At 38.4% G+C, this 15,232-nt stretch overlaps 1 protein-coding gene across 1 annotated transcript; it reads left to right on the plus strand.

The window, feature by feature from the left end:
- The first annotated feature begins 4,020 nt into the window (after positions 1 to 4,020).
- LOC100655978 (olfactory receptor 52L1) lies at positions 4,021 to 5,457 on the plus strand. The gene has a single exon (XM_064289209.1). It carries the CDS (start codon positions 4,510 to 4,512, stop codon positions 5,455 to 5,457), a length of 948 nt encoding a protein of 315 aa, XP_064145279.1. The 5' UTR covers positions 4,021 to 4,509.
- The last annotated feature ends 9,775 nt before the right edge of the window (positions 5,458 to 15,232 follow it).

Genomic DNA, 15,232 nt, shown 5'->3' on the forward strand with positions numbered 1-15,232 from the left:
GGCAATCTCTAAGTTACCCTTCCCCCAATTTCAAGATGAATAGATGTTGATAGCCACAATGCATCAGAGGAAATGCCAACACCATAATTAAAAGGCACCAATTCTTCTTCAGTCTTCCTTATTCATTGTCCTGCTTTTGCATACTTATGAGGCAATTGAAAATACCATGGCCTGAGTCACACTCCTTAGTCCTCAAGGTGACATCTTTGCTTTTTAGCATTTTAAAGAGGTTTTTTTTTTTTTTTTTTTTTTGGCAGCAGATTTGTCAATGCAATACATTGTTAGATTTCTTGACTGCTGCTTCTACCGGCATTGATTGTGGATCCAAGTAAAATGAAATCCTTGACAACTTTTATCTTTTCTCTGCTTATCATGATGTTGCTTATTGGTCCAGTTGTGAGAATTTTTGTTTTCTTTATGTTGGAGTGTAACCCGTACTGAAGCCTGTAGTCTTTGATCTTCATCAGTAAGTGCTTCAAGTCCTCCTCACTTTCAGCAAGCAAGATTGTGTCATCTGCATAATGTAGGTTGTTAATGAGTCTTCCTCCAATCCTGATGCCGTGTTCTTCTTCATATAGTCCAGCTCCTCACATTATTTGATCAGCATACACATTGAATAATTGTGGTGAGAAGATACAGCCCTGATATACACGTTTCCTGATTTTATCCACTTAGTATACAGTTGTTCTTTTGGAACGACTGCCTTTTGGTCTATGTACATGTTCCACATGTGCACAGTTAAGTGTTCTTGAATTCTCATCCTTCGAACTGTTATCCATAATTTACTGTGATCCACATAGTCGAATGCCTTTGCATGGTCAGTGAAACACAGGTAAACATCTTTCTGGTATTTTCTGTTTTTAGCCGAGATCCATCTGACATCAGCAATGATATCCCTCATTCCACATCCTCTTCTGAATCCAGCTTGAATTTCTGGCAGTTCCCTGTACTACTGCAGTTGCTTTTGAATTATCTTTTTTTTTTTTAATTTTTATTGTGCTTTAAATGAAAGTTTACAAATCAAGTCAGACTCTCATACAAAAATTTGTAAACACCTTGCTATGTACTCCTAATTGCTCTCCCCCAATGAGACAGCACATTCCTTCCCTCCACTCTCTCTTTTTGTATCCATTCGACCAGCTTCTGACCCCCTCTACCCTCTCATTTCCCCTTCAGACAGGAGATGCCAACAAAGTCACATGTGTCTACTTGTTTCAAGAAGCTCATTATTCACCAGTATCATCATTTATCCCATAATCCAGTCCAATTCCTGTCTAAAAAGTTGGCTTTGGGAATGGTTCCTGTCTTGGGCTAACAGAAGGTCTGGGGACCATGACCTTGGGGGTCATTCTTGTCTCAGCCAGACCATTAAGTCTGGTCTTTTTACAAGAATTTGGGGTCTACATCCCACTCCTCTCTTGCTCCCTCAGGGGTTCTCTGTTGTGTTCCCTGTTAGGACAGTCATCAGTTGTAGCCAGACACCATCTATTTCTTCTGGTCTCAGGATGATGTAGTCTCTGGTTTATGTGGTCCTTTCTGCCTCTTGGGCTCCTAATTACCTAGTATCTTTGCTGTTCTTCATTTTCCTTTGATCCAGGTGGGTTGAGACCAATTGAAGCATCTTAGAGGGCCACTTGCTAGCATTTAAGACCCCAGACACCACTCCAAAGCGGGATGCAGAATGTTTTCTTAATAGATTTTATTATGCCAATTGACTTAGCTGTCCCCTGAAGCCATGGTCCCCAGACCCCTGCCCCTGCTATGCTGGCCTTCAAAGTTTTCAGTTTATTAAGCAAACTTCTTTGCTTTTGGTCAGTTGTGCTGACCTTTCCTGTATTGTGTATTGTCTTTCCCTTCTTATTTACTATCTAATTAGTAGAATGCCTCTCTCCCACCCTCCCTCCCTCCTCGCTCTCGTAACCACAAAAGAGTGTTTTCTTCTCAGTTTAAACTATTTCTCAAGTTCTTATAATAGTGGGCTTATACAATATTTGCCCTTTTGCAACTGACTAATTTCACTCAGCATAATGCCTTCCAGGTTCCTCCATGTTATGAAATGTTTCACAGATTCCTCACTGTTCTTTATTCATGCGTAGTATTCCATTCTGTGAATACACCATAATTTATTTATCCACTCATCTGTTGATGGACACCTTGGTTGTTTCCATCTTTTTTCTATTGTAAACAGTGCTGTAGTAAACATGGGTGAGCATATATCTGTTCATGTAAAGGCTCTTATTTCTCTAGGATATATTCTGAGGAGCGGGATTGCTGGATGGTATGGTAGTTTTATTTCTAGCTTTTTAAGGAAGCCCCAAATCGATTTCCAAAGTGGTTGTACCATTTTACATTCCACCAGCAGTGTATAAGTGTTCCAGTCTCTCTACAACCTCTTCAACATTTATTATTTTGTGGTTTTTGGATGAATGCCAGCCTTGTTGGAGTGAGATGAAATCTCATTGTAGTTTTGATTTGCATTTCTCTAATGGCTAATGATTGTGAGCATTTCCTCACGTATCTGTTAGCTGCCTGAATGTCTTCTTTAGTGAAGTGTCTGTTCCTATCCTTTGCCCATTTTTTAATTGGGTTATTTGTCTTTTTGTAGTTGAGTTTTTGCAGTATCATATAGATTTTAGAGACCAGATGCTGATCAGAAATGTCATAGCTAAAAACTTTTTCCTAGTCTGTAGGTAATCTTTTTACTCTTTTGGTGAAGTCTTTGATTGAGCATAGGTGTTTGACTCTTAGGAGCTCCCAGTTATCTGGTTTCTCTTCTGCATTGTTAGTAGTGTTTTGTATACTGTTTATGCCATCTATTAGGGCTCCTAGCATTGTCCCTGTTTTATCTTTCATGATCTTTATCATTTTAGATTTTATATTTAGGTCTTTGATCCATTTTGAGTTAGTTTTTATGGATGGTGTGAGGTATGGGTCTTGTTTCTTTTTTTGCAGATGGATATCCAGTTATGCCAGCACCATTTTTTGAAAAAGACTGTCTTTTCCCCTTTTAACTGATTTGGGCCTTTGTCAAATATCAGCTGCTCATATGTGGATGGATTAATGTCTGGATTCTCAATTCTGTTCCATTGGTCTATGTATGTGTTGTTGTACCAGTACCAGGTTTTTTTTTGACTACAGTGGCAGTATAAGAAGTTCTAAAATCAGGTAGAGTGAGGCCTCCCACTTTGTTCTTCTTTTTCAGTAATGCTTTGGTTATCCGGGGCCTCTTTCCCTTCCATATGAAGTTGGTTAATTGTTTTTCCAACTCATTAATTGAATTATCTTCATCAAAATTTTATTTATTAATTATATTGTTGGTAATTTCTTCATTCTGTTACATCACCTTTTTTTGGAATGGGCACGGATATTGATCTCTTCCTGTCAGTTGGCCAGATAGCTGTCTTCCAAATTTCTTGGCATAGACAAGTGAGCGATTCCAGCATTTCGTCTGTTTGTTGAAATATCTCAAATGGTATTCCATGCATTCCTGGAGCCTTGTTTATACACCAATGTCTTCAGCGTAGCTTGGTCTTCATCCTCAGTACCCTGGGTTCTTGGTCATATGCTGCCTCCTGAAATGGTAGAATGTCTACCTGTTCTTTCTGGTACAGTGACTCTGTGTATTCCTTCTAAATTCTTTTGATTTGTTCAACATTTTGCCCATAGAATCTGGCAATATTGTAACTCACGACTTTAATTTTTTCTCCTGTTCTCTCAGCTTGGCTTTCTAATTCCAGGTCTTTACAAATTTCATGATAATACTTTACTTTGTCTTCTCCAGCCACCCTTTGAAATCTTCTCTTCAGCTCTTTTACTTCATCATAATAGGTGAGTTAATTCAATTTTGAATTTGTTGAGTATGTAATACAGACGTAGTATAGATAACAAATGAAAAGATAGACTTGTGTTTCCGCAAGATCTTTTATTTATAAACATGATCTGGAAGAAATAAAAGTATAAAAATAGTTAAAATCATGAAAAAGAATGAGTTAAATCATAGATCACGTACAGAATGGGCAAGAGAGGAGAGGATGGAGCTCTGGAATAGAGAACAAGCAGATGGAGAAGCACTAAGGGACTGAGATTGGGCACTGGGAATGTAGAAGGAACAATTGTAGAGTGCTGTGTCATAGAAAGTGAAGAGACTAGTTTAAAAAGTAACATATTTATTTACTGTGGTCAATAATACTAAGATGTCATTAAAGAGAATTTTTAGTGTTGACATTTCCAAGATATAAGTAATTGAATGGTAGAATTTAAAAGGAACATCTGTTTACTCTTAACTCTAGATAAAACTAGACATATCTTAATTTAGACAAATGATGTCTCCCCTTTAAAAATATTATCTTAATAAAAGGTTCCCTTTCTTTTTTCTATCTTTATTCTCTGTGCTGCAGTTTAAGTTTTTTTATTCTTCTCAAGATGGTATCCAGCTCTGGACAATGTGAGAACTCATCAGGAGTGGAGAAATCATGACTTTTGTTTCTTTTCCTCTTCTCTAAGTCATTGATGATGGCCCTTAGCAATTCCAGCTGGAGGCTACCTCAACTTTCTTTTTTCCTGGTAGGTATACCGGGTTTGGAGGAAAGCCAGCACTGGATAGCCTTGCCCCTAGGTGTCCTTTATATCCTTGCTCTGGTGGGAAATGTCACCATTCTTTTCATCAGCTGGACTGACCCATCCCTGCACCAGCCCATGTACCTCTTCTTGGCTATGCTTGCTAGCATTGACCTGATCCTGGCCTTCTCCACTGCACCGAAAACCCTTGCAGTACTCCTGGTTCAGGCCCATGATATTGGGTATACTGTATGCTTGATCCAGATGTTCTTCATTCATGCGTTCTCCTCCATGGAGTCAGGTGTGCTTGTGGCCATGGCTCTAGATCGCTATGTAGCCATCTGTCACCCTCTGCACCATTGCACCATCCTGCATCCAGAGGTCATAGGGTGCATTGGAGTGGCAGTACTCGTGCGGGGATTACTCCTTCTCACCCTTTTCCCCATCCTGCTGCGGCGCCTCATCTTCTGTGAGGCCACCATCATAGGCCATGCCTATTGTGAACATATGGCTGTGGTAAAACTTGCCTGCTCAGACACTACAGTGAACCGAGCCTATGGGCTGGCAGTGGCACTGCTTGTGGTTGGGCTAGATGTTCTGGTCATTGCTATTTCCTATGCTCTCATTCTCCAGGCAGTTCTGAAGGTACCAGGAGGTGAGGCCCGACTTAAGGCCTTTAGCACAGGTGGGTCCCATGTTTGCGTTATTCTGGTCTTCTATGTCCCTGGAGTATTCTCCTTCCTCACTCACCATTTTGGCCACCATGTGCCTCATCACATCCATGTTCTTTTGGCCACTCTTTACCTCCTTGTGCCACCTGCCCTCAATCCTCTTGTCTATGGGGTGAAGACTAGACAGATTAGTCAGCGGGTACTCAGGATATTCTACATAAAAGCATAGATCTGAACACACCCTAATTATCTTCTTCTAAGCCTCCTTTCAAGAACACTACCAGAAGCCCACAGCTGGTCTGGGCTATACAGATAGAGGCCATTTCACAGTGAGTAGTCCTTCCAGTTCTAGTAGTCCCACATTAAAGAACATCCATGGGCTCCTGGCTCCATAGGCTACTGGGATGTACCTGGTTAGCTGAATAAAATGTGAATAGTTTCCCCATACTTTTTTTTTGCTCCTGACCCCAATATTTCCTCACTCACAGTGTCAGAGGGTCTTGGATATGGGAAAAATAGATGACAGCTTTGGATGTGTTATCTTTCCTGCCCTTACCCAGAACTGACAATGCAGAACCGCCTGGAATGGAAATGGAAACTCCAGATTTTGCCTGGCTTCAGTCTTAAACTCTCTATTTCTGTGAGCTCTACATCAGTGGGCTCCTGGGTAGAAGCCAGGTCTCTCTCAAAGTACCTGAGAGAGTTACAAAGTGAGCTACAAAGTGAGAGATCAATTTTCATTGCAATATGGGTGTTTCTCATTTATTAAAAAAAAAAGTTAAGTCGTATAAGATCTTAGGTTCTAGGAATAATAAGATATCTCTCTTTTCAAGGAAAAAATACATACTTGCAGGGGATTTCATTAAAAGAATGTATGTGTGGAATTAAAAAAATTTATATTTTTGCTTAGGGTAAAGAGGGAATAAGACCAAGTATTGAACATGTGTATGTTTTATGAGTATGAATTTAATACAACAAATTAACCATGCATTTATCACATTTAATAAACTCTATAATTTTTTGTTTTTTATAATGTGCTAGGTTCTGGTGTTACTAAACATTGCTTTATTAAGTCATGCTAATTGGAAAATTAGTTTCTGTTTCTGAATGTTGAATATGAAGATATGCCAGTAGGATTCCCAATTCTGGTAACAGGAACTGGATTCAACTTTGCAAGGGGACTGTATCTATTGGTGGATTATATCTGGTTTGTTGAATGTTCCCTTAAGATCTGGTGTAACTCTTTTGTGTTCCTGAAAAATAACACCTTTTTTCAGTCTCAGATGTCAAGTGTTTGCTACCTTGAGGTAGAATGCTGAGGTGATGAGAGTAACATCTTGAGATTCCATATTGATAGAAGGGTTGAGTACCTGGCTGATGTTTCCACTCTTACCTTTTTTTTTTTTTTTTTTGGAAATTTTACCCGTAATAAATAGTTTTCTGTTACAGAACCTGGGTGTTATATCTTTAATTTGCCTGGCACATGGAGTGGGTTACAGAGGATGGATATAAGCTGTTTCCATTGATGAATGTTACAAATTCCCATGACCTTATGCACCTGTAAGTTTTCCTGAGAGATATTTGAAAACAACTTTCTAGACCCTAGAGGTACTCAGTTTTGATAGGAGATACGTATTTTTATTTTTAGTAATTGTTCCATTTTACCTAAATTTTCAAAATGTTTTTAATACCCTTATTATATTTTAGTATCTACAGCATTTATTGTTATCCTCTCTTTATCATTTCTAAAATTTTTATTTGTTCTCTCCTATCTCTTTTTATCTGGTAAATCTTGCCACAGTTTATCATTTTGTTAGGTTTTTTTCAAAGAACTATATTTTGGGTTTATTGATCTTTAATATGCTTCTGGATTTTGATGCATTAATTTCTACCTGCTGTTATTTCATTCTTTCTGTCTTTATATTTCTCTTTTTCTAACTTTACAGTTGGATATTTTCTTATACTCTAAGCTTTCAAGTGCATAGTTTTTATCATAAATACAAATAACATTGGTACATTAAATAGGTGTTGATATTTAGTGTTTTATTATCACGTAAGTTTTATTTTATAATTTTATTTTAATTCTTCTTTAACTCGAGTATTATTTAGAAAATGTATGAGATTTGTCTATGTATAATTTCCTTATGGATTTTTAACTTAATAGCATTAAGGATAAAGAACACTGCCTAAATGATATCAAATATTTTGATTAAACTTGGCTTATAGTCCAGGCAGTTATAATCAGACAGTTCAGGTCTGTCTGATTCTGGATCCGTTCCGTGATGCAGCACTTCTTCTGCTGAGTAAATTTCAAACTTCTTCAAATTAAAGGCATTTGAAATTTAGAGGGTACTAATTCCTGCTTAGGAAACCCTGGTGGCGTAGTGGTTAAACGCTACGGTTGCTAACCAAAGGGTCGGCAGTTCGAATCCACCAGGTGCTCCTTGGAAACTCTATGGGGCAGTTCTGCTCTGTCCTATAGGGTCGCTATGAGTCGGAATCGACTCGACGGCACTGGGTTGGAATTCCTGCTTAAGTCAGATGGATTCTGGCTGAAAGCAGAGAAATCGGAAAGACCTTTACCTGTTTCATTGACTATGCAAAGGCCTTCGACTGTGTGTATCATAACAAATGATGGATAACATTGTGAAGAATGGGAATTCCAGAACACTTAATTGTGCTTGTCAGAACCTATGCAGAGGTCGAGGCAGATGTTCAGATGGAATAAGGGGATACTGCATGGTTTAAAGTCAGGAAAGGTATGGATCAGGGCTGTATCCTTTTGTCATACCATATCAATATGTGTGCTGAGCAAATAATCCGAGAAGCTGGACTATACGGAGAAAAAAAGGGCATCAGGATTGGAGGAAGGCTCATTAACAACCTGTGTTATCAGATGACACAATCTTGCTTGCCGAAAATGAAGAGGACTTTAAGCACTTACTGATAAAGATCAAAGACCACAGCCTTCAGTATGGATTACATCTCAACATAAAGAAAACAAAAATCCTCACAAACGGACCAATAAGCAACATCACAATAATTGAAGAAAAGATTGAAGTTGTCAAATATTTCATTTTACTTCAATCCAGAATCAATACACAGGGAAGCAGCAGTCAAGAAATTAAACGATGCATTGCATTGGGCAAATCTGCTGCAAAAGACCTCTTTAAAGTGTTGAAAAGCAAAGATGTCACCTTGAAGACTAAGGTTCACCTGACCCAATCCATGTTTTTTTCAATAACCTCATAATCTTGGGAAATGTTGATGATGAATAAGGAAAATCGAAGAATTGATGACTTTGAATTGTAGTGTTGGTGAAGAATATTGAATATACAGTGGACTGCCAAAAGAACAAACAAATCTGTCTTGGAAGAAATACAACCAGAATGCTCCTTAGAAGCAAGGGTGACGAGACTACATCTCCCACACTTTAGACATGTTATCAGGAAGGATCAGTCCCCGGAGAAGGATATTGTGCTTGGTAAAGTAGAGGATCAGTGAAAAAGAGGAAGTCCCTCAATGAGATGGATTGACACAGTAGCTGCAACAATGGGCTTAAGAATAATGATTGTGAGAGTGGCTCAGGACCAGGAAGTTTTTTGTTCTGTTGCACATAGGGTCACTATGAGGAGGAACTGATTCGAAGACACCTAATAACAACACGAGATGTCCCTGGGTGGTGGAGCACAGGCGATGCTGTGGTTAAGTGTTCAGCATCTAACCAAAGGTCTGTAGTTCGAATCCACCAGCCACTCCTTGGAAACCTTATGTGGAAGTTCTGCTCTGTTTTATAGGGTCTAAGTCGAAATCAACTAGACAGCAATGGTCTTTTTTTTTTTTTTTTTTTTAGTCCCTTGTGGCCAAGGGGTTCAGTGTTTGACTGTTAACCAAAAGGTATGCAGTTAGAATCTGCCAGCCACTCCTTGGAAACCCTATGGGACAGTTTTACTCAGTCCTTTAGGGTGCTATAGGTCTGAATCAACTCAATAGGAATGGGTTTTAGTCTGTGGTGGTGTAGTGGTTAAGAGTCCAGCTGCTAGCCAAAAGCTTGGCAGTTGGAATCCACCAGCTGCTCCTTGGAAATCCTACGGACCAGTTCAACCCTGTTCTATTGGGTCATTATGAGTTGCAATTGACTTGACAGCAACAAGTTTGGGTAGTTCCTTGTTTTCCTCAAATACAATCTAATTCTATGAAATGTTTCATGATTGGCAAATTGCAAATATTAGAAAATAGTTATATATTATACATGGTTGAAGTATAACAAGAACTTGGTGAAAGGTGGGGAGATTGTGATTTGCTTGATTCCTTTACCTCCAAAGGGTATAAAAAGTGGTTAGAAAAGAATTTTTTTAAAGGAAATTCTTTGAAAAAATGAGCAGAACTTGATTGCCAGTAGAATGTGCACAGTAGGGGATTGAGAGGAATCAAAGACGACTACATTTTCAAGCTTGTATTAGGAAAAGTCTGTGTCATAGGACTTTGGTTGTCAAGGATTTTGGTTCTTAAGGAATATTCAGCTTCTACTCTTGCAGATGAAAGCAGAGATTTGGCCTCCGAGAGCCAAACACAATTAGCCTGGAGGGCTGGTCATGCTGCTCTCCTTGCTTAACTGTGTGAGAAAAGGCTCACAGTCATAAGTTCTTCCCTGAAACACTCATATTAACTCTGAGTACATATCCCATTGTCTTCATACAGAAGGTAGAAAGTTTTGGTGGTTTTAAAAACAAATCTAAATGCTATTCTTAATTTGGAAGGTTCTGAATTAGTCACATTCCACTTGATTTCCCATTTCTGTCCACTACTCTCCTTTTCCTAATTCTAAAATCTATTTTTTTTTCCAAATATTTTAGGCATCTTTTGGATTCCCCAAGTAACTGTGACCTTAGGTTTCCTCAGAGATGCATTCCCCTTCACTATGATGAATAGTATGCCTATAAATTTAAGGCTTTAGTTTTGAAACAGAGATCTCCTGACTGTGGGGAGAAGATGAGGCTTTATGCAGCCATAAGACAAACCCTTTGCACAGAGAAGAGTCAGGAGTTGGATAGTGATTTCAGCTGCTTGTTCAGCATGGTTTTATTTAGTCAAGAGAGACTTTAGCTTTCTAAGATGAAGTAACACTGACAGGGATCACAATACAGGGTCCAGGACAAAGCTAGAGAAAAATGTAGAACAAAATCCTAACTCACACACACACACACAAGACCAGACTTACTGGTCTGAAAGAGACTGGAGAAACCCTGAGAGTATGGCCCCTATGACACTCTTTTAGCTCAGTAGTGAAGTCCCTCCTGAGGTTCACCCTTCACCCAAAGATTAGACCAGCCCATAAAACAAAACAAGACTAAATGGGCATAACAGCCCAGGGGCAAGACGAGAAGGCAGGACGGGACAGGAAAGCTGCTAATGGTGAACCCAAGGTGGAGGAGGGGAGAGTGTTGACATGTTGTGGGGCTGGCAATCAATGTCACAAAACAATATGTGTATTAATTTTTAATGAGAAACTAGTTTGCTCTCTATACCTTTATCTAAAGTATAATAAAAAATGGACAAAGATGGAGTAACAGGGACTGGATTTACCCTCTCATTTTAAATAACAAAAACAACAACAAAAAAAACCCTGGAGATAATATAGAGACAATGGCCCTCAAGGCATTGAACATCAGGCAATAAACAACAGTGATCCTGAGAGATGGAAAAGAAATGAGGCAGTCCTACTTACTGGAGAGAGATCCCACTGCCTACAGGAGAGAGACTCCAGGCCATATCAGGGAGAGCATGAGCCCTCATGGATCCTGATGATCTTCCAGTGTTGAAAAAAAGAAGTTGGAAGTCAAGAAAGGCCAAAACAGCTAGAACTGGCAAAGCAGTGTTTTGGAGAAGAGAGAGCTGTACAGGGAGAGAACGTGAAAGACCTGCAGAGGGTCCTCTCAATAGTCAGCAGAGTACTGGTCCACGCATCCATATGAGGAAACTACCCAAGACTAGGGAGAAACTCGCCCCAAAAGATTTGAGGAAATGAAACAAAAACAAGAACTCACACAACCTAGATGGCCTTAAAAAGTTTTGTAAATTGAAACATGGGTGCTAAGCCTTTTTCTGCTCTCATCAACTAGTCATTGGATGGGAGTCACCTCAGGAAAGACGCGTAATCATGGAGGAGGCAGCTTCCTTTTGCCAAGGCCTATGTCTTGATAGGAACAGGGCTGAGACTGTCAGCAGCCAGCTGTGTGGTACCTGGGGGAAAGAGTGACTAGATCTGAAAGGGGATTCCAAATGTCACACAGTCTCCACTACAGAATTGGATTTGTCATGTTTTGAGAGGAAACATTTTCTATAAGCTCATGAGGGGATGCATACTTGAAATTAATCAGATTTTTTTTTTTCCATCGAGAAAGAAATTGAGGGGGATAATAGAGAGGTGGGAATAAATGTTGAATAGGCAGCTATCAGTTTCTGCCAAAAAGAAGATAATAAAATTTATATAATGACCTAAATAATTTTTATGGTAATAAATTTGAAAATTTGGAAGAAAGGGAAATTTGGTTTCTGTAAAAATATAAAAATATCAGTAACTGGAAGTAATAGAATACCTTAGTAATAACAATTAAAAAGGTAAAATATTAATCAGACCTCTTCCAAAGCAAAGCTCCAGGAGACTATAGGTTTATAAGTGAGTTCTACTAAAATTTCAAGTAATAGATTGTTTACCTTGTACATATTCTTTAAGACAATAGAAAAAGAAGGAAACTTGCACCAACTCATTTTATGAGGCTAGTATAATCTTGTCTCTAAAATCAGATGACAGCTGAAAAAAATACTTTTATTTATGAATATGAAAATCCTAACAAAATATTCATAGATGGAATTCAACAGTAGAGTGAAAAAAATAATATATTTTTATCTATTAACTTTGATCTTTTGTCCTAGGAAGGCAATAATAATTTTAACAGTAGATAATTTATCAATATAATTCACCACATTAATGGGCTAATGCATCAAATTATATGATTACCTCTAAAGATGGAGAAAAATTGATAAAATTCAATACCTATTTATTGCATGATAGAACTTCGAAAGGCCAATGACTTATTCATTGCAAATATCTTTTTTCAACAACATAAATAGTGATTATACACATGGACTTCCCTGGGTGGAATACACAGGAATCCAAACGACTACATCTGTGGAAGGAGATGATGCAGAAACTCCATTTCATTAGTCAGAACAAGGGCAGGGCCCGAATGTGGAACAGACCCCCAGTTACTCCTAGGCAAGTTCAAGGTGAAGCTGAAGAAAATTAAAACAAGTCCTTGAGAAGCAAAGTATGACCTTGAGTATATCCCACCTGAATTCAGAGACCATCCAAAGAATGGATTCAACACATTAAACACCAATGGCTGAAGACCGGACAAGTTGTGGAATGACATTGAGGACACTATACAAGAAGAAAGTAAAAAGTCATTAAAAAGATCTTTTGGAAAGAAAGAAAAGACCAAAATGGATATCAGAAGAGACTCTGAAACTTGCTCTTGAATGTAGAATAGCTAAAGCGAATGGAAGAAACGATAAAGTAAAAGAGCTGAACAGAAGATTGCAAAGGGCAGCTGGAGAACACAAAGTAAAGTGTTACAATGAAATGTGCAAAGACCTGCAGTTAGAATAACAAAAGGGAAGAAATGCTCGACACTTCTCAAGCTGAAAGAACTGAAGAAAAAATTCAAGCCTCGAGTTGCAATTTTGAAGGATTTCGTGGGCAAAATGTTGAAAGAATCAGGAATATGGAAGGAATACACAGAATCACTGTACCAAAAAGAATTGACTGATGTTCAGCCATTTCAGGAGGCAGCATATGATCAAGAACCGATGGTACAGAAGGAAGAAGTCCAACCTGCACCAAAGGCATTGGTGAAAAACACAGCTCTAGGAATTGACGGAATACCAATTGTGATATTCCAACAAATGGTGCAATGCTTGAAGCACTCACTCATCTATTCCAAGAAATTTGGAAGACAGTTACCTGGCAACTGACTGGAACAGACCCATATTTGTTGCATTCTTAATAAAGGTGATCCAAAAGAATGTGGAAATTATCAAACAACATCATTAATATCACACAAGTAAAAAATTCATACAAAAGCAATTGCAGCAGTACTTTGACAGGGTACTGCCAGAAATTCAAGCCAGATTCAGAAGTGGATGTTGAGTGAAGGATATCATTGCTGATGTCAGATGGATCCTGGCTGGAAGCAGAGACTACCAGAAAGATGTTTACCTGTGCTTTATTGACTATGCAAAGGGATTCAACTGTGTGGATCATAATAAATTATGGATAACATTGTGAAGAATGGGAATTCCAGAACACTTAACTGTGCTCATGAGGAGCCTGAACATAGACCAAGAGGTAGTCGTTCAAACAGAACAAGGGAATACTGCATGGCTTAAAATCAGAAAAGGTGTGTGTCAGAGCTCTGTATCTTCCACTACACTTATTCAATCTGTGTGCTAAGCAAATAATCTGAGAAACTGGGTTATATGATGAAGAATGGGGCATCAGAATTGGAGGAAGGTGCATTAACAACCTGCACTATGCAGATGACACAACCATGCTTCCTGAAAGTGAAGAGGACTTGAAGCACTTACTGATGAAGATGGATTACACCTCAACATAAAGAAAATAAAAACTCTTACAACTGGACCAATAAGCAACATCATGATATATGGAGAAAAGATTCAAGTTGTCAAGGATTTCGTTTCACTTGGATCCACAATCAACACCCATGGAAGCAGCAGTCAAGAAATCAAAAGACACATTCCATTGGGAAAATCTGCTCTAAAGGACCTCTTTAAGGTGTTGAAAAGCAAAGATGTCACCTTGAAGACTAAGGTGGGCCTGACCCAAACCATGGTATTTTCAATGCCTCATGTGTGTGTGAAAGTTGATCAATGAATAAAGAGGACTGAAGAAGAATTGATGCCTTTGAATTATGGCGTTGGTGAGGAATATTATTAGATATACTATGGACTTCCAAAAGGATGAATAGTCTGTCATGGAAGATATATAGCCAGAATGCTTCCTAGAAGTGAGGATGTCGAGACTACGTCTCACATACTTCGGGCACGTTATCAGAAGGGACCAGTCCCTGGGGAAGGACATCACGCTTAGTAAAGTAGAGGGTTAGAGTAAAAGAGGAAGATCCTCAATGAGATAGATTGACACAGTGGCTGCAACAACGGGCTCAAACATAACAATATTTGTAATAATAGGGCTGGGCTGGGCAGTGTTTATTTCTGTTGTACATAGGGTCACTAAGAGTCTGAACAGACTCAATGGCACCTAATAACAACAGATAGGCTTGCCTATATGAAAATAAAGATTTCTTTTTAACAGAATTCATCATATTAAAAAATAGACAAATGTGTAGTGATTGGAAGATGATATCAGCAATATCTAAAATGGAAATAAATATGGTCAAAAGCTTCAATTCTAGGACGTACAAGGAGCTTCTGTGAGCCATCAGTGTACAAGAAGACCAGGAATGGGAAAGAGTATAAATGAATAATTCACAGAAATGAAAACCACAATGATTAAAGAGCTTATTTTTTAAAAACATTATTGGGCAATCAAAAAAAAATTAAAGCAATGAGAAATATTTTCGGCCACTATATCCATAAAAATATTTCCATAAAATCTTGCGCAGCTGAAGATATAAGAAATCACGAAAGTTCATGCAATTCTGGTTAGAATGCATAAATGTTCTAGAGATATCCTAGTCAAAGTATGTTTGCATCTTATGTTTCAACAACTCCACTCCTATGTCTATACCATAAAAAAAAAATTGACAGATTTATAAAAAATGGTAAATGAGAATGTTCCTCACAATATCTTTTATTAACAACATGGTCTCAAGTGTTGCCTACATAAGTAAAAAAAGTACATACAATGCAACACACTCAGAGTTCAAGAAATGAACTAGATTTGTATATATGTAGTACCT

Source organism: Loxodonta africana, chromosome 7 (genome assembly GCF_030014295.1).
Source record: "Loxodonta africana isolate mLoxAfr1 chromosome 7, mLoxAfr1.hap2, whole genome shotgun sequence".
NCBI classification, from domain to species: domain Eukaryota; kingdom Metazoa; phylum Chordata; class Mammalia; order Proboscidea; family Elephantidae; genus Loxodonta; species Loxodonta africana.

What these genes read in the sequence shown, in the direction of transcription:
- LOC100655978 (XM_064289209.1), top strand. Translation starts at nt 4,510, where the DNA reads ATGATGGCCCTTAGCAATTCCAGCTGGAGGCTACCTCAACTTTCTTTT.